This window comes from Symphodus melops (assembly GCF_947650265.1).
Source record: "Symphodus melops genome assembly, chromosome: 13".
Lineage (NCBI taxonomy): Eukaryota > Metazoa > Chordata > Actinopteri > Labriformes > Labridae > Symphodus > Symphodus melops.
Genome location: NC_136703.1, coordinates 15,844,547 through 15,867,292, shown reverse-complemented (window position 1 = coordinate 15,867,292; position 22,746 = coordinate 15,844,547). Strand labels below are relative to the sequence as shown.

Below are 22,746 nucleotides of genomic sequence, written 5' to 3'. Positions count from 1 at the left end.
AACATCAAATCTCATTTCACAGACGCTATAAAACAAATAAGCAATATTTTTGTCAAAGCTTTTACTGTTCGACACTTCAAAAGAACAACATGACACTTTAGAATTATGTTTTATTGTACATAAAGAATTACAAGAATTTACTTTACAGACACTCTGCAGTGGTTGTAATATGCTATTTGTACCCTGTACTTACACTGTTAACATCTACAGTAACAGCAATTTCACTCTCTTACCTCCCTGTGAGCCTTCAAAATACTGTTAGAAACTCCCTAGCAAAGAGCCTGCCTGCACTTTGTCCTACAGGATAAAGGGATGAATTAAGAGAGAATGATTTATGGAGGTAAAAGATCCCTCGATTCCTGTTTGGGTGCCAAGCCAGAGGCCTCGCTGTCTTTTTTTTTTCTCCCTCTCTTTTGACTCTGCGAGGCTTACAAGCCAGGACAGACTCTCGCCCTGCTCGAATTTATGAGAATATTTTCTTTTATTCCCTTAGAGAACATACATACGTCTCATTCTTGCGAAATTACATCTTGTTGAATGTTGACGCTGCACAACATGAAAGCAACACTCGCTCCATTACCCTTTGTCGTGAGCAGATTCACACTCTGACTGAATTGTTGCAATAATTGGACTATTTTGTGCAGTGGCAGCAATCAGGGCCTGTTATGTAAAGTGACAGATTCTACAGAAAGACAGATGATGTTTTTGTGTTTATGAGTTTGTGCATTTGTGTGTGCGTGCAGCTGCGTGTGTTGATGTGCGTGATCCTATTGTAATGCAGTGGAGTGTAACAGGTTGGGCAGTTGTTAATACTCAGTAGACAAGAGGTAAAGAGACATGGTGAATCTCAGTGCAATCAGCCGGCGTAAGACATGATTCGATACCGACGGCTACGTGCGCTGTTGTTTTAAAGACAGAACTATCGCAGAATCAATTCCAACATACGTTGTTCTACACATGGGGAAAGGTTTCAAACTAACAGAAAAGGGCAATTCACTGCAGCCTCTGAGTCCCCATGGATTCATCTGATTGGTCAGGTTGATGTAATAAGTGAATTGAAGGGCAAAAAATAATTAATAAGGAATAAACTAAGCAATGAACTGGAGACTTTATTGAGTTCATTGCTCAGAGTGGAATTTGGTTTGATAATGATGTTACAGCACTAAGTTCGGGTGTGGTCATTTATATTGGATATTCCCTTACAATTTATAGCAGTGGTTAGATTTAATTATAAAAAAAATATCTTGAAGAAATAAGCTAAATTCCCCTTTTGGCTCTCACATGTTTTAATGGTATAAACACCAATTCAGTGTTTCAGAAACAAGCTCCATGCTTTTTAAAATGGTTTTATTGATAAACATACTGGTGTCGAAGAAGTTCTTATTTAACGTTAATCACAAATATTTCCAAAAAAAGGGAGACTTAAGCTCAGTTTACCTCTCTTTGAAGATGTGGAACACACAGTGGCCCACTCACTGTGTTTGTAGATATTTGTATTTCTGACTCATTCAAGCTGTTAGCGGAGCTTTTATCCTGACCTCAGAACTCTGTTGACTTTATTGCATCCTCATCCTTTTCCCATAAAGCAGCATCCGTTGATTCCGAGGTTAATAAAGGAGTTAACTAAACACTAGCTCTTAGAAGAGTGAAACTGTAAGACAGCGACCTTTCTATGGAAGGTTGACCTTAAATCACAAGAGAGGCACCACGCGTCAACTTTGGAGTCCTCTTCAAAAAATTGTTAAGTCTTTCTTCCAACCAGGTTTCCCTGTAGATATTATGGAGATTTTTTACGTCGGCCTCAACATTCCTGTACCTGTCGGCCTCTGACATACAGTATATACGCAGAGACAGATTTACTACTTCCATTTACATGCTGCCCAGCTTTGGTGTATCTGGCTTTCTTCTCACCAGGAGTTAAATAACCGAGTGCAGATGCTGATGGCCACACATATTTAACTTATTTGTACTGTTTTCACTTCAGACACATCTCCGGGAATGATAATAATTTTAGTTACCGTATATGTAATCATATCTTTACTGGCCTTTCACCTTCTGTCATAATATCACAAATTCCTGCTGGACCAGCGCTCCTCTCAGCCGCGGCTGTTATCCTGCCTGTGTTTCCTCTTCAAAAAATATAACAAACTCTAGTCCACTTACGCCTAATGCATTTTGTGCACGCTGAGATTGGCTTTGAGCGCAGGAGTGTGTGTAAGAAGAGTCGTGGAGGTAATGTGGGGTGAGGTCGAGGGAAACAGTACCTCTGCTTGCCAAGTGTTCCCCTCTTTTCAGGCCATTTAACTTATAGAGGCACGAGAGTAAACGCTCGCATTGACGAGCTCAAAGGGCTTTTTAAGGTCACACACTGACACACTGCATCGTGGACAAATTGATTCATTGAGATAGGAAACAAACACCAGACTGAGAGAATAATAATACTGATTCAGACTGATTTTAAACCTTTACACATTAAGTTGCTCCTATACAGATCATATACTGCTAGCTACGCTGTGCTGCCACCATAGCTGCCACTGACATTACTGATTTAGAGCAGCGAAATAAAAGAGAGAGTTTATTTCACTTTGATTTCGAACAACAACAGTCTGACACTAAAAGAGAGTGTAACGTAAGCCACAGCAAAACTATAAAATGTGGTATCAAGTAAAAAATCTGAGATTCTCTGACTCAGCATTTCTAAAGGTTTTAAGGTAAGCACTCTACTATTTGTTGCTCCTGAGGTTTAGTATGGGTCTAAATAAAAAGCTTAAGGCTATGCTGAATTTACGAATTCCGGTATTACAAAATGGTATAAAAGGAGAATTATTTTTTTAAATCTCTGTTTTATGAAAAAAGCTGGCAAAATGTGGGCCTCTATTACAAGTGAAAAAGCAGAACCTTTTACACATATAGTTGTTCTCCTAATGCTGCTCCCATGGTTGTGTCACCCATCAGATTTTTAACATATGGTTTATCTGCTGAATGAGGAAGAATTCATTTCTTCACATTCGGCCATGTTAAGAGATAACAGACATTCCTTGTTTTACTAATGACAGACTCGAGTAGAGAACAGTCCCAGACATATGTCGACCTAGAAATAAATCGCCCGCTGTGTCTTTGCACACATTCTCTTGATGATGTTTAAACCACTGGCCTCAGCTGTTTCAACAAGTTCAACAATCTTCTCCAACACATCGCAGGGAGAGACGTTAGGACTAAAGAAAGGAGGAATAAAGTGGGGAGGAAGATAATTCTAGGTTGCAAACTTCCTTTGGGATATTTTTCTCAGAGAACAAAGAATTCATCAGTGTTACTTTTTTCTTCAATCTTAGATGTTTGGTGGTCTCGTAAAATCGCAGCCCAACAGAGGGAGATGGTAATTTTATAATGATAATGACTGAACTCCAAACTCGACTTGACGGACGCCCCAGGGAGAGAACTGATAGAAGCAAACCACAGAAATGCAGGCAGCATAGGGATCGGGAGGGGGCTGAGAGTGGATTGGGGGGGTACAGATTGGTTCTGCTTCAGCTACATTGTGACCCTAACCACATAGGATTGCCTTACTGTTTCTTTAAACTTTCGAATCTACTCATGGACGATGAGCTCACAACCGACCATGTGTAATTTTCTGTATCAAATTGTTCAGACCCTACAATGTTGAGACCATAATTGTTTTTTTATTCTTATTTTCCATCTTTTTATAACTTTTATACTTCTTTCTAGGTGCCAGCAAAAGTAGATGGGCTACCAGCAGGAAGCCCCTCGGTAGGTTTCTGTCATGGCTCTTGTTTATTCCTGGTATTGTGTGTGTGTGTGTGTGTGTGTGTGTGTGTGTGTGTGTGTGTGTGTGTGTGTATGTCGTGTGTTCTGAGACATTTACAAGACATCTTAGCTCTCCCTTGCCAGACCTAGCTTAGCTTTAATGTTTGAGCTGTACTTGGTCATGCGTAGCTCAGTGTCCATCAGCCCTGTCTGTCCTTTCTCCTTTTCAGTAACAGTGTGTCATACTTAGCTCTACTTGGTCAGTCGACGCAGCACTAAAAGTCCAGCTCCACTTCAGCGGCCTGTGGTGTCAATTGTGAGCTTTAGCCTCAGCTATATTTATCTAAAACTAGTCTAGAGCTGATTCATTCGGGAAGGACAAAAACGTGCTTTTCAATTTGCTTACAGTACAGCTAAGGCTAATGGGGGTTGAAGAAGGTGCAATGTAACAGTTTATATTGAAAGATCTTTGAAGCCGACAAGGATGTTTAAAACGTAGAGAGCTTAAAGAGCTGCGTTTAAGATCTTTTTAACTGTCTCGAAATCATTTTTGTAGTACGGCATCGCAATCTTTTTACCCAATGCAACCATTCCCTCTCTGTGTGCTTTCTACCTCCCCGAAGACCCAGAACATAGAAGAAGCATTACGGAAATGTCCAGACATCGCAGATCGCCTGAGGCTCCTGGAGCAAGAGGTTGCCCGCAACAGAGAGGAATCGGGGAAGTCACAAGCAGAGGTGGAAAGGTTAATGACAGCTCTACGGGACGCTGAGAAGGACAAATCGTGCAAGGAGAAGAAAATTGCTGATCTTGAGAGGTGAGGGTCAAAATTCAAACTATATATCCATCAAAGGACAACATGTGGGTGTTCTCAGAGAGCACTGTCCTTCCAAGTGACCAAATCTTTGCAAGACCTCAATTCATTTCTAAGTGTTCTATTTACAAAGGAGTAATCCCCAAGACATAAACTGTCTAGATTGTGTCCTCTCTGCACTTCAGACCACTTCCACACAGTCATGATTTTCCCCTGATGTAACCACACTCTGGAAATGCACGTGACCTATGTTCATGTATTATTTTGAATCATTTGGCTTAATGTTTCACTATTTGTTTCTGTAACAGCATCTGCAGACCAGGGTAAGTACTCCTCCGTGTGCCTGTTAAACATACCATCATCATACTCCCTACATTTTCCATGAGCTTCACTTCTGACGCTGTGCCGTGATTGTTGGGTTGATGTTAAACTTTCCCAGGTAATAACTTGGAAAATTGGGCAATTTGGCTCAAAATTTAATTGCAAGCAATCTTATGTTTGACGATCGAAGTGGGATAGTAAATGTACAAGGCTACTACTGAAACACAAAGCTGGTTCTTATTCCTGTCACTGCATCAACACAACCAGAGACTTTATACGTTTCCTGATGCACATCACTGAAGACGTATAGCTTCTCTGTTGTGTTCCCTTCTGTGAGCATCTCCATGTTTCATCACTATGATTCTGTTTGTTTTTTTTCTATTTTTCTAACCTTAACAGTTGAAACATATTATGATTAAATTCTGAATTAAAAAAGTATCACATATCATAAAGTACCAAGCTCATTTATTTGTGCTTACAGACTCATGCCTGTCATCATCATCATCATCATCATCATCAAAAAAACTGTTACCCTATTGAACAACCTTTACGCTGTATTTAAAAGGCTTATACATTTCACTGAAATCCCTTCAAATATGAACATCTTTGATTTTCTCTGTTCATGCTGGTCGCTCCTCTCGTTCATCTTAGGGCAGTTCAAAGCCACTTTATGCTAGCAAACAGCTTCCAGCCGCAATGCATGATGATGTATATTTCTTGTATAGTGACCATCAGTTGTAGATTACATGCGGTACTGAAGTAAAGGTAGGAAGTAAAACAAGACAACAAACACTGGGGACGAAAAACAAAATAAAACACTGCAGACTAGTATCCAAAATAAAATAGCACAAGGGCAACAGGTTAGAAAAGAGAAGATATAGAAGAATTAATACTGAGTAAAACAGAAAACACGAAAGACAAGACTATGGAAATGCATACAGGGAAATGTAGAAGCCCAAGAAAGGAAAACACCAAATACAAGAGGAAATGACAACTTCAAATAAAATAAGGAATAAACTAAGAAAACAAAAATGAACCATGACCTCAATAAGTGCTTGTGTTTCTGTCATTGCATCACTGTAAGTGCATACAGCAAGTGTTTGTGCGTGTACGTTTTTGAGTTGGCCAGGCAGTCAGCCAACAGCATGCCAGTGGGAGGTGTAGTATCCCAGACATTGACTGTTTATATTACTCTGTTTATTACTGGCACAGTGCTACTCAATTATCAACTGATTTATGGATTGGCATGGTGTGTACACGCACCCAAATGAGTGGTTGTATTGTGCCAGCAAAGAGAAGCTGTTTGAGTGCTTGGTTGTATGTTGATGACAAGTTTGTGTGTGAATCCAAGAAAAAAAAAACATCCATTTGTTTCCCTTAGTTTGTGTCTGAATAAGACACAGATACAGTCTATTTATTGATGTTGGATGGTTTTTTTCTGTAAGAAGATTACTTGTAGCACAAAAGTAGCCCAACTGTAAAAAACAAGTAAAAAACTATTTATCAGCCCACCGTTGCCCCCTTATGTGTGATAATGTTAGCTATGTTTCCGAGTGCATTCAAAGCTATCTGGATGGGCTGCATGTTCTGCATCCAACATAGTTTCCTGCCTCATTCATTGCCTGTTTTACGGACTCTCAACTCTGGCAAGAAACCCAAGTGCTGACTCAAACTGTGTGGGAACACACAAGAATCAAGTATAATGGGGATACAGTAGCTCCCGCAGAGTTAGTTCACACAGTCCACTCTCTGTTTCCAGGTGTACGTGCATGCGTCATACTTTTCCCTACATACAGCTGTCACAAGAGTGTGTTGATCGGTGCTGTGAGTTTTTCACACACATTCATGAGCACAGCCGCTTTTTGGGCCAGGGAGAATTTGTGATGGGAGTTTATTTTCCATCTCTTGCCTTTATATCATGTCTGCTTTCTCATTAGAGTCAGCTAGTCACTCCTATCAGACTGGTCTGACCCCTGCTCTCAGGTCAGTGCCTACAGGTCAGTCAGAGGTTATCAGAAGAAGTCCACTGCAGTCATCTTAAGCTGCCAACATATTTGGATCAGAAAAAAGTAGATATAAAAAGTCAGGAGCAAATCATAAAGTACTTTATATATTACCTTTGTAGAAGTGTTTTAGATAATAGTAGAGAATAATGTTATTGTAGGTACATTCTTGTTACATAAAGAGTAGAAACACATAAACCATAAAGACAGTCTTAAGACTTGTTTTGAATACCTTTGTATTTGCACACTTGCATCACTTGGCAGCAGGGGCTCTGTGTGCTGATTGGACTTCTGTGTAAAACTGCACGATTTTTCCGTAGAGAATGAATGTCTTTTTAATCAGTGTTTCTGTTGGACCTCGGTCAGATGACCTATTAACCACTATCTGGGAGAAACCCGGGAAGAACATTTGAGGAAGTAGATACTTTTTCATCCACTTGGCAAAGAGAAGTAAAGATAAATGTCGCACGATATTCATTGTAATAAATACCTTCCAGCACAGGAGAGAATTACTGTCTGCTATTTTAGAGTGCAGATCTCAGGTTGACTGTAATTCATCAGTGATAGAAGTAGGCAGGTTATTGTTGGCGTTTTTGGTGCTGTTTTGTTAGAAGGTGTTATTCTGAGATAATCAGCTTGGATGATCAGGGACATGTAAGAGGCTTTGTAGAAGGCATCTGTATCATCTGCTAACACTAATGCTCATAATTTAGTTTGTTAAGAAGAGCTCTGAAAGCCATTGTTATTTAGCTCCTTCAGAAGTTTATTTAGATATAGAGGACTTCCATAATAATAATAGGAGTCAGGTTCAGTTTGTGTTCCTTATTTATAAAATGGTGAATTCAATAATGACTTTTTAAATATGACCAAATTGAACCAACATTTAAACCAGGAGTAAGTAAACATCTAAAAGAATCTTGTTTTATCTTGTTATCCAGATTCTGCAGTGTAGAAAATTCAGATATAAATATGACAAAAGTTGTTAAATGAATCTGGACCGTATTTACTTAAACATTTTTATTGATGGACTGAATTCAGATGCCAAACTATGAGGTGGAAAATTCCGCTAATATATTTTGTAGTTGCTCAAATTTGTTTGGTCAAATTCAGATGCCAAGATACGAAGTATGGATTTCCAATTAAACATCTGGAAAGCAACCATTAGCAATCAAGTCAAAACAATATCCAGCCAATCAGATTATGCTCCATTTGTCAAGTGACTCAGGCTTTACGTCAAGACTTTAGATTATACACAAATGATGGATTTTATTATTGCATATTTTATAGTCTTGCTTCTATAGTCTATAGAACAGATTGATTTACACTATTGCATTCTTCTAAATGTTGTTACAGTCCCACATTTCTAATGTCTGCCGTGATGTGGGGGCCAAACTTTGAGAAATAATTCAGCCTCCCAGTCACACAATATCTCATGTGTTGACCTGAAAAGTACGTTGGTATGTAGGGGAGGGCTGCAGGAAAAGGGAGGTGTGTTTGTGTGCGTGTGTGTGTTTGTTAATGTGTATGCTTCATTGTCTGCATGTGTGTACGTGTGCACGTGGGTGCTCAGGGTGAAACTGAGGGGAATGCATGTTGGTAGTTGAGTTGGTAAGGGTCGGTTGGCGGATAGAAATCACACAGTGTTGGATGATAAATATTCACACACTCAAAAACCAAGAAGTAAACACACACCAATCATTGTTGGCCTTATTCCTATGATTATAATCAAACTCCAGATGTTGAGAGCATCAGTCTTTGAATACAGCTGTATGCATACGCGCCAATACACAGATTCCTTCTAAAGTCTCTGTGTATAATAAGTCTTTATGAAAAGGCTTTTTCTGTGTATTCACAGGTGTCTTTAGCTTTGAATTGGACTGGTTAACTTCTTGTTTTACTGACTGTCGAGATATCCTGGTCAGTGTAGATACGAGTTATCAACGAATCTGGTACTGCTAAAGTGGAACTTTTTCACTGTAGCAGTGTGTTAGGTGTTAAATCTCTCTAAATAATAAAAAAGGTTACATCCTTGATCTGCTTTTTGTTAAGGGCCATGAGATGAAAAAAAAAAATAATTTAAACAAGTTGCCTCTGCAGCACAAACATCAAAATCAACAGACAATTCCCTGCTGTAAGTGCAATATCAACTGCATTCATATTGCAATACGGCATGCCTTAACATCGTGAAGCATCCGTCAGTTAGAAATAGATTTTCTGTACTAGGATTTTTTCTTCAAGATAGGAAGCTCAGATTTCTGTCTTAACTACATCAAACACTCTTTCATAGTGTAAAATTTCTCCTCCTCTTCATCCTGCTTCCCTCCTCTCTTTGCACTTCACAGAAAATATGTTAAATTCTGATCATATCTATCAGTTTTTGCATGAGTTTCCCCGGTGAATCCTTGTCTGCTTGACATTCGAGGGAAACGTTCATCTTTGCTGTCTTAAAAGAGAACAGGAAAGTAAGAATTAAGATCCTTAAACAGATGGAAATCTGTTTTTTGTTTTGTTATTTCACTTGAAAGGTAATTTCTGCTTTTGATCTTTATTAAATCAGACAAAGCCAAACAAGTATGCATACTCATTTCTTTCAACGACCGACTTTAGAGTCATAGTTTCAGATGTTCTGTTTTTCAGAACTGGGAGCGGCCCAGTGTAGCTGCAGCTTCCTGCTGTGAGGCACTCGGCAGCTCTGCTGCAGCCACTTATTATCTGGGCCTTGCTCAAGGGCATGTCAGCAACAATAATAGAGGGAAGTTAGAGGATTGATCATTCTTTTTTTTCTGATGCTGTTCAGACTAGATTGCAATTTCAACATCTAAAAGAAGAGTAAACAATGTTTAACGTTTTCATGGAAATAGCGTTGAAGAGATAAAGATGAAACGATGGAAATATAAATATAAAAACGAGCAGAGCTTTGCTTTGACAGCCAGAAAATAAAGTGGAGCTGCTTATGTTGGACGGTGAATATTTGGAGTGCTCCAGATGAAAAAAGGAAACGTGAAGAATTACTTATTACGCTTAGTTTAGGAAATGGCTAGATTCATGCATAGCGCTCTCCCTCTCACTTAATCTTTCTCAGAAATGTCACGCCAATAAAATACAATTTCCCCCCATGAATTTACTCATTTCAGCCCATCGACAAATCACATTTCTCCCTCACATTTTCCACTCATATGCAGCCCAGCCCATCTGCTCCTTATTCACACTCCACATGCCCTCATTTGCCTTCACATTGGTCAAAACACTTACTTCATTTTGCACTGATGGGTCGATGGGGGTGTATCAGCTATCAGAGGGGACCAGCGTGTCTGATGGTTTATACACCTGTGCCAGTAGCGGCTGTATGTGATAGCTGATATGGCCCTCATGGCAAGTTTGTTCTTCACAGACATGCCTCAAAGCATATAAAAACACACACACACACACGCACACACACACATCAAAGATCTCACTATAAACTATTTCTTCTCCTCCTCCTCACATAGGCGTGCATGTGTGCCTTTATTTAATTCATAACGGTAACAGAAACAAGCGATAATCTTTATTTATGCAGCACTTTTCAAATCCCACTCGTAAAAAAGATAAAGAAAACTTTTAAAATCAACAGCACAGTCATAAAACAGGAATAAGTCAGGTACATGAAACGACAGGCCTGAGAAATGGACCATCACTTTGTGTGTGTCTGTGTGTGTGTGTGTGTGTGTGTGTGTGTGTGTGTGTGTTTAGAAGGGGTTAGGATAATAGATTTTATTTATATATATATTTAATATGAAGTACTCCTTTACCGCTCTGTTTTTTCTTACTATAACAAAAATGTCCTCCGAGTTTTTTTAAAGCACTCTAGTGTGTGGGGCTTTAAGTGCGCAGTCAATTTATTCATCATCTTGTTCGGTTTATTTCACATTAATTACACACCAAAATCACTTGTAAAAGCGGACAAACACACACACACACACACACACACACACACACACACACACACACACCATTCTCAAGACTGTGACAGCAAATATTTGTTCATATGTGAGGGCAGCTTGTAGGTTTTACCCTGAGTAAACACACCGACGTGGATATGGAATAATAATGTGGCGCGTTTTAGCAGCTGCTCGGTCACAGCCTGTTTACAGTGTTGGAGGGTTCCTTAAGCACTAATTTGTCACTGTCAGCTTTTCTGGTACCTTCTATGCCTTTTTTTTTAGTGTGAAGGCCAAACCAGCGTGTAAACGGGGTGCTTTGATTCTATTTTGAGAGTGTTTGTGAGAAAATATAGATTGTGTACAAGTGCAGCTGTGTCTGTTGTGTGGTGCCTCGGTTTGCGGGTGCATGTCTTTCTGCTGAAGAGTGCATGGAGTGAGTGTTTCATGACATTTTTTAAAAATTTTTTTTTAACATTTGTGTGTGTGGCTTTGTGTTTATCTGAGTTTGCGCCATAGTTTTGTGGCTAGGTGATTCGGTAAATGACAAGAAACTGGTTTAACTGTGGAGGTAAACACACAGCCAAGCTGGTTAGTTAATGGAGGGTTTAGCTCTGTAATCAGCACCTCAAAAATGTACACAACAGCAGATTTATTATTCTGTGTGCGAGCGTGTTTCTGGCAACATCTTTAAAGGTGCTAAATTTTATTTTTCTATAAACACAAGCCCTTTGTGTGTTTGTGTGTGTGTGTGTTTGTGTGTGTGTGTGTGTGTGTGTTTGTGTAGTCCTGTCGACCTCTTTGCACACATCTATTTTTGACAGTTTGTGTGGGTGCATGAGCTTGCATATCCTGTCGGCATGTGTTTGTGTGTTTGGTTGTTGAAAGATTTACAGAGTCGTGTCTCACCTCCATCAGTCAAGTCGTGTCTTGTCCCAGTCTGCCTTGTTACAAAGACTAGACATACGCACAATGCTTCTTTCTTTGACTGTAAACACAAAATCCTGCAGTTTACTTGTAGGATGCCTATGCAGCGCTTGTTTTCACTTTGAAATCAAGAAAAGCAGTCAAAACACAGCACATTGATACATTTTACATTTTGGACATAGGTATTGTATTGATTTACAATTTACAACAAATACCACCTGCAATACAAATTAAAAGTGTCAAGAAAAGTATGGGGCCTTTGTATATCGAGTACAAGGCATGTGCAATCATTTCATACATTCATGATAAACACCATGGTCATATTGTGTCAAAAACAAAACTTTGTATTCCATTATTTTAAAGATTTTTTTAAAAATTTATTTGGCATCTCTTCCTTTGTTCTTCTTTCTCCATCTGAAGGCAAATCAGGTCTCCTAACATCCAGAAGCAGATTGTGCCGGGCGAGATAAGGAGAGACGTCATGACCGATGGACATCCACACTCTTTGTCACAGGTTAGTTGCCGTGTTCGAGGCTGTATCGTCTTTTCCTCTGGTTAAGGTCTTCATCACAGGGCAGTATGGCTCATACAGATACTTTCTTATCGTACTTACCTTTTTCCCTTATTCTTCTATCACTGCATTCTCTTACTCCTGCTGTGAACAGTCGTGCATTGTTGAACCTCCATCCAGCCTGTCATGCCTCTTGCCCACCCTCAGTGTAACCCAGATTCATTGGAAGAGACAATCAATTAGTCGGGCTGAAATCAGATCCATATGCCAGCCTGCAGCAGTGGCAAAGTGGCTCTAAAGGGAATTGTCAAGGAGTGAGTGAAGTCAAGCAAGAGTTTGAGTGATTACTACCTTACTTTTCTATTTACCTGATGCTTTACGGTGGAATGAAAGTGTTCTCTACGTGTATTTATTTATCCCTTTGAGCACATAACAATCATAATGAGAGACAGAGTCGTCTGAATTCTATTGAAGTGAACACATCTTTGATCCGTGAGTAGATGGGAAATCTGTTCATATAAAACAGGTTTACCATAAATGTTCACTGATTTAAGACCAGAGAGTTGCCCAAAGGTGTCTTTTGTACCTTCAGACTTTAAAAGGAACCTTTACTCAGATGTGTGATAGATAGTATACAGAGAACAATCAGCACACTCTTCCCCTCACCCAATATCATATTATTATGATTAAAGAATAAATGCCATTTGCAGATATGTAGCATTGTGTTATCACCGATCATGTGCTATGTTTAAACAAATGGAAGAGTAAATAAACTTTGAGTCAGACTGGCACAAAGTTTGCCTCAAAACTTACTTTGTGTAAAATGTAATTTCATTAATGAAGTGGTAAGACCCAAAATTGTCTTTTGATGAACTTTTTACATTTATGACCATTAAAATGTATACTGTATTTTTAGATGTATCTGTATTGTTAGATTACGATGCAGAAGTGCACCTTTGCAAAATGTTATATGATGAGGAAAGTATTAAGACAGGTATAATCTTTACAAATATATACAAAACAGCATGTTAAAGTAAGACCACTGAAAAGATGAGTCTTGTTTTAACAACAGCTTAACAATCTCAGACTTGGATGTTCTTTTCCTTTGCTCCCTCTCTGCTCCCTTCATTAATCTGTGGTTCCATCAGGAACACACCACGCTCCGAGGGTAAACACAAACAAACAGCGCCTTCCTTCGCTGCTCCCTCTCTACCGTCTTTCCACGAGAGTTTATGTGGGAAAAGATGATAGCATCTCTTCGCTCCATCGTCTCCATCGCACCACGCTGCACTTCACAAACACAGAGAAAACACACATCGGAAATGTTCACTTCAAGGCTTTACGCCCCCCCCCCCCACCATAGAGACAGAAGGATTTTAAAATTGCTTTACGAAGGGACCAATCTGGACTATCCCTAAATATTAGCCGTGTTTGTTAAGTAGCAAATCTGGATGATTGTGTTTGATCGTTCTACTTTAGCGAGACAGAGAAGACGACAACGTGAGTGCTGGCCATGTGTCTTTACAAAAGAAAGCAGATTTGCACTTGAGCCTAGCCTACTAACAATTATAGAAAACATAAAGGCACAATCTAAACAGTCCTTGTTAATGGTATCTCCCCAACTGTTGGCTCATCCAGACTTATTAAGCCGTCTGTTTCTCTCACTTCAGAGCGTTAGCACAGCAGGTTCCCGTCTGTATGTGTGTTCTTTTACATCTGCCTCTCCCTTGTATTACGTGGGATCATTAGAGATCACATCGCGGGGTTTGTTCAGCCTCTTGCAAACGTCATAAAGGTGAATTGATATCCTGTGGTGAGTGACGCCACACTCATTTAACATCCTGTAGTCGAGAGGTAGTTGTGAGGAAAACTCTACATCGGTTTTCTCCATATTTGTGTGATGGAAAGAGTTTTTCAAATGGTTAGGATTTCAAAACTGTAGTCTGAGCCCGACCTTCGCTTGTTCTGTCCGTCTGGACACTTGAATAAAGTGTACATGAAACTCCTGGCTAAGCACACATACTTACACATTTTTAAATCATGACACATGAAACAAAGTGGTAAATGCTGCACACTTGACTTTCCTGACAGAGACAGATGCTCCAGTCTGCCTTTCTGCCTATGCGGGTAAGTGGTTTGTATGCCTGTGTGTGTGCGTGTGTGTGTGTGTGTGCGTGCGCGCCTGTGTGAAGTTAAGGATCATAGGTACATAGCAGCTGGAAATATGCATTCTCTCACTCTCTGCTCGTTTATTTAACTGATTATAATCCCTCCATCAAACCAAGAAGGGCCAGACTCCATAATGGCCCTTCCCAAGAGTATAAGGTGATGACTGGTGGTGCAGAGGCAATTATCTTCCTTTTCCACCCCACTCTCTCTATCTCCTTTGCCTTGTTTTCCCATTTCTTATGTTCCTAACAGCCAGCAATATTCTCTTGTTACTACTAAAACTCACATCACACGCTGATGTGCACAGACAGAGGCGGACACGCACATGCAGTATATGGGGCACATGTACACACATACACACACACACGCACGCAGAGGCAGACTGCTTGCTGGGTGACTTACACTCCTGTTGAGATGAGCTGCCTCGTTGAAAACTGCTCCCATAGCCCAAAACGTTAGCAGAGGCTATCCATCGCCCCAATGAAATAATACTGAATTAAAATTAAAGTACTACTCACTCCACATGCATTCTCAGAGTAAGGGGAGCACACAGATTTTAGGGGAAGCCTTTATCAAGGGACAATTATCCGCTATCAAATAATGCTCCCAATACCAAATCGATATAAAATCCTGACTCAACAGGAAGCATTTCTTGACTAAACAGCCTCTAACAAATAACACTCCCTGTGCTGCACAGAGCTGCTTGGTAGCACATATCGATGGGTAGCAGGATTCAACAGAACAGGGTTCCAGGCGTGGTAGCCTCTTCACAGCAGGGCATGCGTGTGTGTGTGTGCGTGCGTGCGTGCATGTGAGTGTTTCTGTCTTCTTGGCGGTGCTGGACCAAAACTTGTTGATTCTGGTGCATCGAATTACTGGCTGTCTGTCACATCCAATTACAACTTTGCTCTGCTGACACACACAGGCTGCCTCTGTATGTGTGTGTGTGGGTGTTGGTCGCTCACCTCCAGCTGTGCCATGCTGACGTGACGATCCACAAGTATCCACTTGTGATTTGGCTAGCTTCAAACTGTTTTTTTTTTCTTCTTTTTTTATCACACTCGAGAATAATCGTACTGCTTCAGTTTAAGCCAGTATTACTAAATAAGACTATTTCAAAGCCTTCTTGTCATAAGTATTCTTTTTTATGATGAATCCATTACATTTGATATGACCTATGAATTTGAACATCAGTCTTTGAGTTGGTGTGATGTCATTTTCCACCTCATTGAGTGTGTTTATGATACTGGTATGAACCCAGGGCACATTTATCACCTTTGAATATTTATTAGCAGCAGTTAAAAATCCATCCATATGCATTCCTTGCATGTTTCTGGCAGTGTCTCAGAGAGTTTTCCATGCATTTTGCATATCCTCTCATGAGCTCACAATAGATTTGCCATGTGTTTGCTGTGGCACTGCTGAGCCTGGAGCTCCTTTTATACAATACACAAATTGTATCTCCTGTGAGTGCTCTCAGACTGAGTAATAATATGACACTGGTCCACTAAATATAATACAGACCTTTGCAAAATGCTAGCTTTCTGTGCTAGAAAATGCATTAAACTTATCTAAATAAATCGCGTGAGCAGAGGGTCACATGTCCGTTGTGTCCATGGGTAAAAAACCTCAAGTTGCTTGCGTTGCTTTTTTGGCGGTGTCTAAATGTGCATGAATGGGATCAGTTACTTCGGATGGTCACTTTTCCGGTACCTTCTATGCCTTGGCCATGCAACCAGTGTGTGAATGGGTAGATGTGACTGCGGTGCTAAAGTTCTTTGAGTAGTCACAAATCTAGAAAAGTGCTATACATACTTAAGTCTACTTCCTGTTTCAAATGATAAATTCACAGACATAAATAAATAGAGGCTCGGGCTATTAATTGAAAGGTTATGGTCATTTTCTGTGATGAAGTGAAAACAAGTGACAAAATTAATAAATTTAAAAAAAATAAGATCGTTTCATACTTTGTTGTGAAATTATCTTGTGTTGATTTTAATTCACACAAATCTTAGTTTGTTTTTCTACTGCTCGTCATTGCATTCAGTGAACAGTTTGTATGAGCCAAGTGTTGCTTCCTCACTTAATGTGAGGTTTGACAGACAATGGCTATATTGATGTGATTTTTCATGATTTGTTGTTTATATGTCAGCCTTTATATTTACCCATTTTTATCCAAAACATTTGCTATTTTAAATTCTGTCTACATGGACTTGATGAGAATCAGTTTGGCACCTCTTAATTTTGTGTTTAGCAACAAGTGTAACAGAACATTCTGTCCAGTTAGTCTCAAAGGCTTCACATGGCTTCCAGAAAAGTGTGAACGTGTGAACTTAAAGCCAAGTCAACTTTTGAGGAGAAGAAGAGAAAGTCTTTTTTTTTTTTTAAATGAAAGTGAGAGTCGGGGGTTTATTATTTCTGGGCAGTGTTTTCTTTCGCAGTTCCATCACCCAGTGTGGAGAGGGATCCTTTTCCCCACTCACCATAGGTGTCAGAGAGGCCACACACAAACTGTGCATGCAAACACACACCGTCCACGCCACGCTCAGACACTCGCACATGCACACACTCTTCAAAGATGTAGGCAAAGCTCGTAGCACTTACAAAACCATCCATCACTTATCACTCTCTTTTTTGCTTTTTCTTATCAAAGTGTTGTTCTTCTTTCACCACAGCTTTTCACTTCCTCAAGTCTTTCATTTGTTACTATTTTACAAGACTGACAAATAAACCTCTTCTCATGTTCTGTTTTGCAGATCCATTGATATCTTAGTGAAAAAAACCCATCAGGATGAGTTTTTAAAACAAACCACACTCAAAGAAAAAATAACTATTTTTGCTACTTTGCTTCCAAACCTCCGTCTCCTCCTGTGAACTCATTTCGCTGCTCAGCCTACTCTATCAGCTTCCCAGGACGCCATGCGGGACACAGCGGAGCGGATCAGGGAGTTGGAGAAGGCACTGAGGGAGAGCATGAACACCTCGGCACATAGGGAGGCTCTCTGGGCGCAGGAGGAGGCTGACCGTGTTCAGGCGCAGAGACAGGTTCACTAAGTGTTCCACCTACTGATGGAAGACCAAAACACACTCATAAACCCGCACGTAATGTCACGCATCCTTACATGAGCTTTTAAAGGAGTGCAGGTAACAGCTCACCTTGGAACAAGAAGGACCAGTGCCAAATTATTGAGAACTTAACTGCACTCCCATGTGGCCAAAAGTGTAACTGCTGGTAAACTTTGGTTATCAAGCTCCCTCATAACTTACTATGAAGCTCTTAAACAACAAATACCATTATGACAAAATGGAGAATACACTATCTATTATTCTATTTTCTCCTTAACTCCTTTACTCTCAAAATACTCTTTTTTCCCCCCTAGACAAAAAAGACTTTGAGCATTCTCCTTTCGTAATGTTGGACATCCTGTCACTTTTTTGTGCATGCAATCAGAATTCATTAAAACATCTTTACACTTGTAGTATAGCTGTATACAGGCTGTGCTTTCACTCTCCCTCCCTCTCTGACTGCCAGCTGCTCACATCTTTAAGAGGGCCCTAAAAAAAAAAAAAGCACGCTTGTGTGCATTTCTAAATGTGTGAGAGCGTAGGTGTGTCTGTGGTGGGAAAGAGAAACAGGCAGAAGGAGAGCGTTTCCTCCCGGTGTGAGCGTGCATTTGAATGAGAATGACCTTGCATTACTTATGAGTGCCACTAGTAATATGAGAGCAATCTGTGGTTAAAACAAGAATTAACATTTTGAGGCAGAATGGCGGCTGTATTTCCTCAAATCAGACACATCCGCACACGCACACACACACACACACACACACACACACACACACACACACACACACACACACACACACACATTGAATAGCCTTAAAACTGATAGAGGAGAACTTAGAAGATGAAGAGATTGGTGGGCAGAAGAGGGGAAGTAAGAGAAGGTCAAACTGAGTTTAGAAAATTCAGAGCCAACGCTAACTGTGGCTTGTTTTTTTCCTTTTCTTTGCTGTTTCTGTTCCTTCACACGCTCGACTTACGGTCAGCATGGATACTGTGTTTATCAAACAATATTCTGATTCGGTGAGAAGTCCAGAAGAAAAGAACATATTTATGTCTGTGGGATGTTTTCGCATGCATGAAGATGGATGATTCAGCTTTGACCTAAGTTTACAGATGTGTGGCCAAAGTTGTCACGTAACAGTCATATTGGCGACAGTGCTTGACACATATTGAACCGGAGTACAGTTGCAGGTTACAATGGACACCTGGCCCTGAAGCTACTCAGTCAGTGATGCTAATTGCTATGTGTTGTAATCTTCACATGCCAGCGTGACGTCAAGAGAGGTTGAGAATGAGAAGTTAGCGAGTCAACCTACCATTAACATACAGTTACACCATCGTCACTCCTTACCTCACACTCAGGAGGAGAAGAGTGTGTGTGTGTGTGTGTGTGTGTGTGTGTGTGTGTGTGGAGGTGTTAAAATTGTAAAGAGAGGAACAGCTCCTTCTGAAACCTCATCACCTGACCCTGGCACAGTTTCATAGCACCCTGCCAGACTCACATTCTCACATTTTGCCCGCCCCCCTTTCCTTACGCTTTCCTTGATTTTCCCCTTTCTTCTCCCCTCTGTCCCAGTGTAATCAGTCTCATGATGTGTAATGCTCTGAAAGTCTTCCATTAACCTGACCTGCTGAAATGGAGCATAGATAATGCCATGGGTCACTTTTCTTCACACCCCAGCTCTCTAAGTCTCCCACTGTGGCTTCACTTCCCTCAGTCTATCTTGACTTTCTCCTGCATTCGTTTCTGCTGTCCATCCGTTGTCCCTGAGCCTCGTCTCCCCCCCCCCCCCTTCTGCCTTCTTAAGTTGTCTCACCTCATTATCTCCACCCTCTCTCTCCCTTCTTTCTGTTTCTGTTACACTCTCTCTCCCTCTCTCCTCCTCAGTGGCGTTTGAACTAGGCCTTTGAACCAGCAACACCGACGCAAACGGACAAGAGGGATTTGGCCCTTACCTCTGAGCCCCAATCAGCTTAACAACTAAAGGGGCTTTGGGCCCGTCTCAGCGAGCTTTAGCCTGGCTGGGGGGCTTTGCCTTGAAGTTGAGCTAAATTAGCACGCACAGGCTCGCTGTTAAGCTGATTAAGTCCCTAATTTCACTAAAATGCATTGTATTCCTTATTAATGATGTGATTGTGAAGTATGGGCTAGTCTGGGTGGTGGACTAATGGCGGACTATGAGGGAGCCAGTTGGCGCATGACATTTGATAGACATGTGGTGGGTGTAAATGGAGTTGTGTGTGCGTGACCCTTGGCTTTCAAGATGAAAAGACTGGATTTGGATTATTTTAAGCCTAAAAGAAGAAATCAAAATTAAATTTTTTTAGTTTTTTATTTTGGACATTGGGATGTCTTGTTGATATTGGACGTATTAACTCCACGATACCATTGAGGTTATGTTGTTTTTGGCAGAGACATAACGTGTAGCCTTTCAACAATGCTCTGTAACGTTTCTTGGAAATGATGACTTCAGGTTGTCCCTTTCGCACCGTTTAGAGTTTCTGTATCCCTTTCTTTCTTCAGCGAGCGGCGCTTTATCTGACATCTGCGGAGCACACCTAGAAAACCATTGGAGATGCAGAGTGTGCTGAAAATGTGTGAACGATTTGGCCTCTTCATAAAAGAGGCCCATTCCTTTTTTCCTGTTCCACCCCATGGAGTGCTTCCCCCTTTGCTCTCTTTTTCTATCTTTCTGGATTTCTTTCCCTTTGTTCATTTGAGATCCAACACTTCAGAATGTACTTGTTTAGTATCTCATATCACAAACTTGCCAAAGATAAATAAATGTCCTCATTCCTTACCATTCACACCATTTAAACAGGCCTACCAACCTAGCCCTGCATCCTTTTGTAAAGCACTTGTTGTGAGATGATTACACACTTCCTGATTTGGGATAAAGACGCCCTGAGGTCACATCCTGTCTGTCAATCAACGAATGATGTAGGACACACAGGCCTGCATGACTGGAGGGCATACTTGTGTTGTGGAAGAGGATGTAGTCCAGGGTTATTCTAGTAATCTTACACACCCTCGTTAAAAAAGGAAAAAAATACTGTCACTAAATGTGTACCTGATGACTAAAACATGTCCATGTGTATGCGTGACTGTGCATACATAGACATGTAGTAGACCTTGTTTATTGAATGCATTGAACAAGAAGAATATAACCCTTTCTTTGGTGAATTCCCTGATGTGTCTGTAATCCAGCTGCATGCTTCTTGAAAACTGAAACTTGAATTTCCCTCGGGATCAATAAAGCATCTGTCTGTCGATCGATCTATCTCTATCTATCGTCTCTCTTTGAATAGTTGGAGGAATTGATGGGGGCTTTGGAGAAGACCCGCCAAGAGCTCGACGCCACCAAACTGCACCTGTCTTCAACTCAGCAGTCCTTGCATGAAAGAGACGGACACCTTAATAGTCTTCGCCAGGAGAGACGCAAGCAGCTGGAGGAGATTCTGGAGATGAAGTGAGTGTCATGCTCTGTATTTTGTAGACAGTAATTATATCTATTTAACGATCTCAAACTCTGCAGCCATATGCTCCCCCCCTCCCTCCCCCCCGTTTAATCATTTATTTGCATGTTTCTAATCAGTAAGAGACAGACGTCAGCATAGCTATCTTACCATTAAGAATACATTAAACTGTATTTACTTGTTGTGAACTGCAGAGCAACTGCAGCTGGCGTCACATGAAGACAAACTGTCAAGAAAAACAAACCACAAGTGTTTTGTGGTTGTGACTCAACCCCTAGCCCGTATAAGTTTATGATCACAGATTTTTATAAACATTGCAATGATTGCTCAGCTCTTTATTGCGTACCTTTTTTTACTCTACTCTGCCCAGCAGCACCATTGCTGCAGCATGAACCTGCATTTACCTGCTCGCCTGTTTACACGTGCGTGTCCGCATAAATCTTATATATATATACGTAGATACCAGAGCTGAGGTTCGTTTGAAGCAGGATCAGCCATCCTTCATAGCTGCCTCGTGAAGTTACATTTATTGAGTTCAGGTGGATCAGTCAGTTAAAAGGAGTAGGTCAGACAAATATCTGTGCAGCTGTTTTATTCGTTCGTTTTGCCTGTAAGCCATAGACAGAGTTAGGAATAAAGGAAACCCCAAGAAAAAGAGTGTGTTACCGGCTGCATTTCCATGTGCGAGTGTGTGTCATCGAGTTTGTCTGAATGTGTAAGTGGGCTTAGTGATCTGTCAGTGGAGCGGCTACATGTGTGTTTGCTTTGAGCGCTCTGATTGAGGGAGCCACATATCTGCCTGTCATGTGCTGCGGAGAAATGCCTTTAATGTCAGCCAGTCAGCGCAGCACAAAAGAGAAAGGCTGACACGTGTGTATTATAAACATGACAAAAAAAAAATATATATCCATCATGCCTCACAAGATCCACTGATTAAACAAGATCTTAAAGAAGGTGCATTTGCATTTGTTTCAGCCTATACTTTGTGAGTGCAAAGTCTCAGAGATCTAAACGCACTTGTGACACAAACCATCTTCTTTTTACTGTTGTATTTTCTACTATCCAAACTGACCACCAATATGGGTTTTTTTAGTCATGATGAACAATCTGCACTTGCATTTTTATTTTCACAGTGTCGGCTGGTTAGAGCAAACGGAGGGAGCACAGGGGGCATGAGTGCGCGCGTGTTTATGTGGGGTCTCATCTGCATCAGAATGTGTGTGAACAGGTCCGAGGCAGGGGTTTTGGGGTCACTGATGGTGAGGATTAAAGGACTGTTGAGTTGCGACGGGCGAAGCTTCGTGAGACCTGACTTACATCTGAACAAGCCGCAAAGATGCCCAACGCAGAGCGAACACACAACCTCTGTGGAACTCACTTCTAATCAGTCATGTCTCCAGATATGCACAGACGTTGGCTTCCTTGCTTTAAAAAAGGGGGTCATACTCCAACATTAGAGCTCTGGTCCAAGTTAGTGCAGGGAAGATAAGGAAGGGGGGGGGGGGGGGGGGGGGTAAAAAGTAAAAGCAAATAAAAAGATATAGACAAAATGAGAGGTGGGGGCGGGGTGGAGCGGAGGGGCTACACAAACTCAAGAATTTCACATCTGAGATATCATGAGAGAAGTTTGATTGCATGCCAAGTTTCTCCTTTACTCCGCTGTAATGTGGCATTTGTCAAGAAGACCAGCTGAAGCAAACCATGTGAGGCACGTTCCCCAATGAATTGAAGAGCTGTATGTGTGTATTTTTTTACATGCGTGTGTGTGTGTGTGTG

General features: G+C 40.8%; 1 protein-coding gene across 16 annotated transcripts in view; it reads left to right on the top strand.

Moving 5' to 3' along the window:
* Nucleotides 1-22,746, top strand: part of LOC306833597 (ERC protein 2-like) — a 141,293-nt gene that overhangs the window by 51,848 nt on the left and 66,699 nt on the right. For 11 of the 16 annotated variants that reach the window (XM_079358958.1, XM_079358957.1, XM_079358959.1 and 8 more), the window contains 6 exons: nucleotides 3,727-3,768; nucleotides 4,389-4,582; nucleotides 4,888-4,902; nucleotides 12,168-12,261; nucleotides 17,320-17,472; nucleotides 20,803-20,963. In XM_079358958.1, coding sequence (XP_079215084.1) covers nucleotides 3,727-3,768; nucleotides 4,389-4,582; nucleotides 4,888-4,902; nucleotides 12,168-12,261; nucleotides 17,320-17,472; nucleotides 20,803-20,963 — 659 coding nt within the window. The remainder of the gene's footprint in view (nucleotides 1-3,726; nucleotides 3,769-4,388; nucleotides 4,583-4,887; nucleotides 4,903-12,167; nucleotides 12,262-17,319; nucleotides 17,473-20,802; nucleotides 20,964-22,746) is intronic. The other 5 variants (XM_079358966.1, XM_079358961.1, XM_079358960.1 and 2 more) reach the window with 3 other exon arrangements.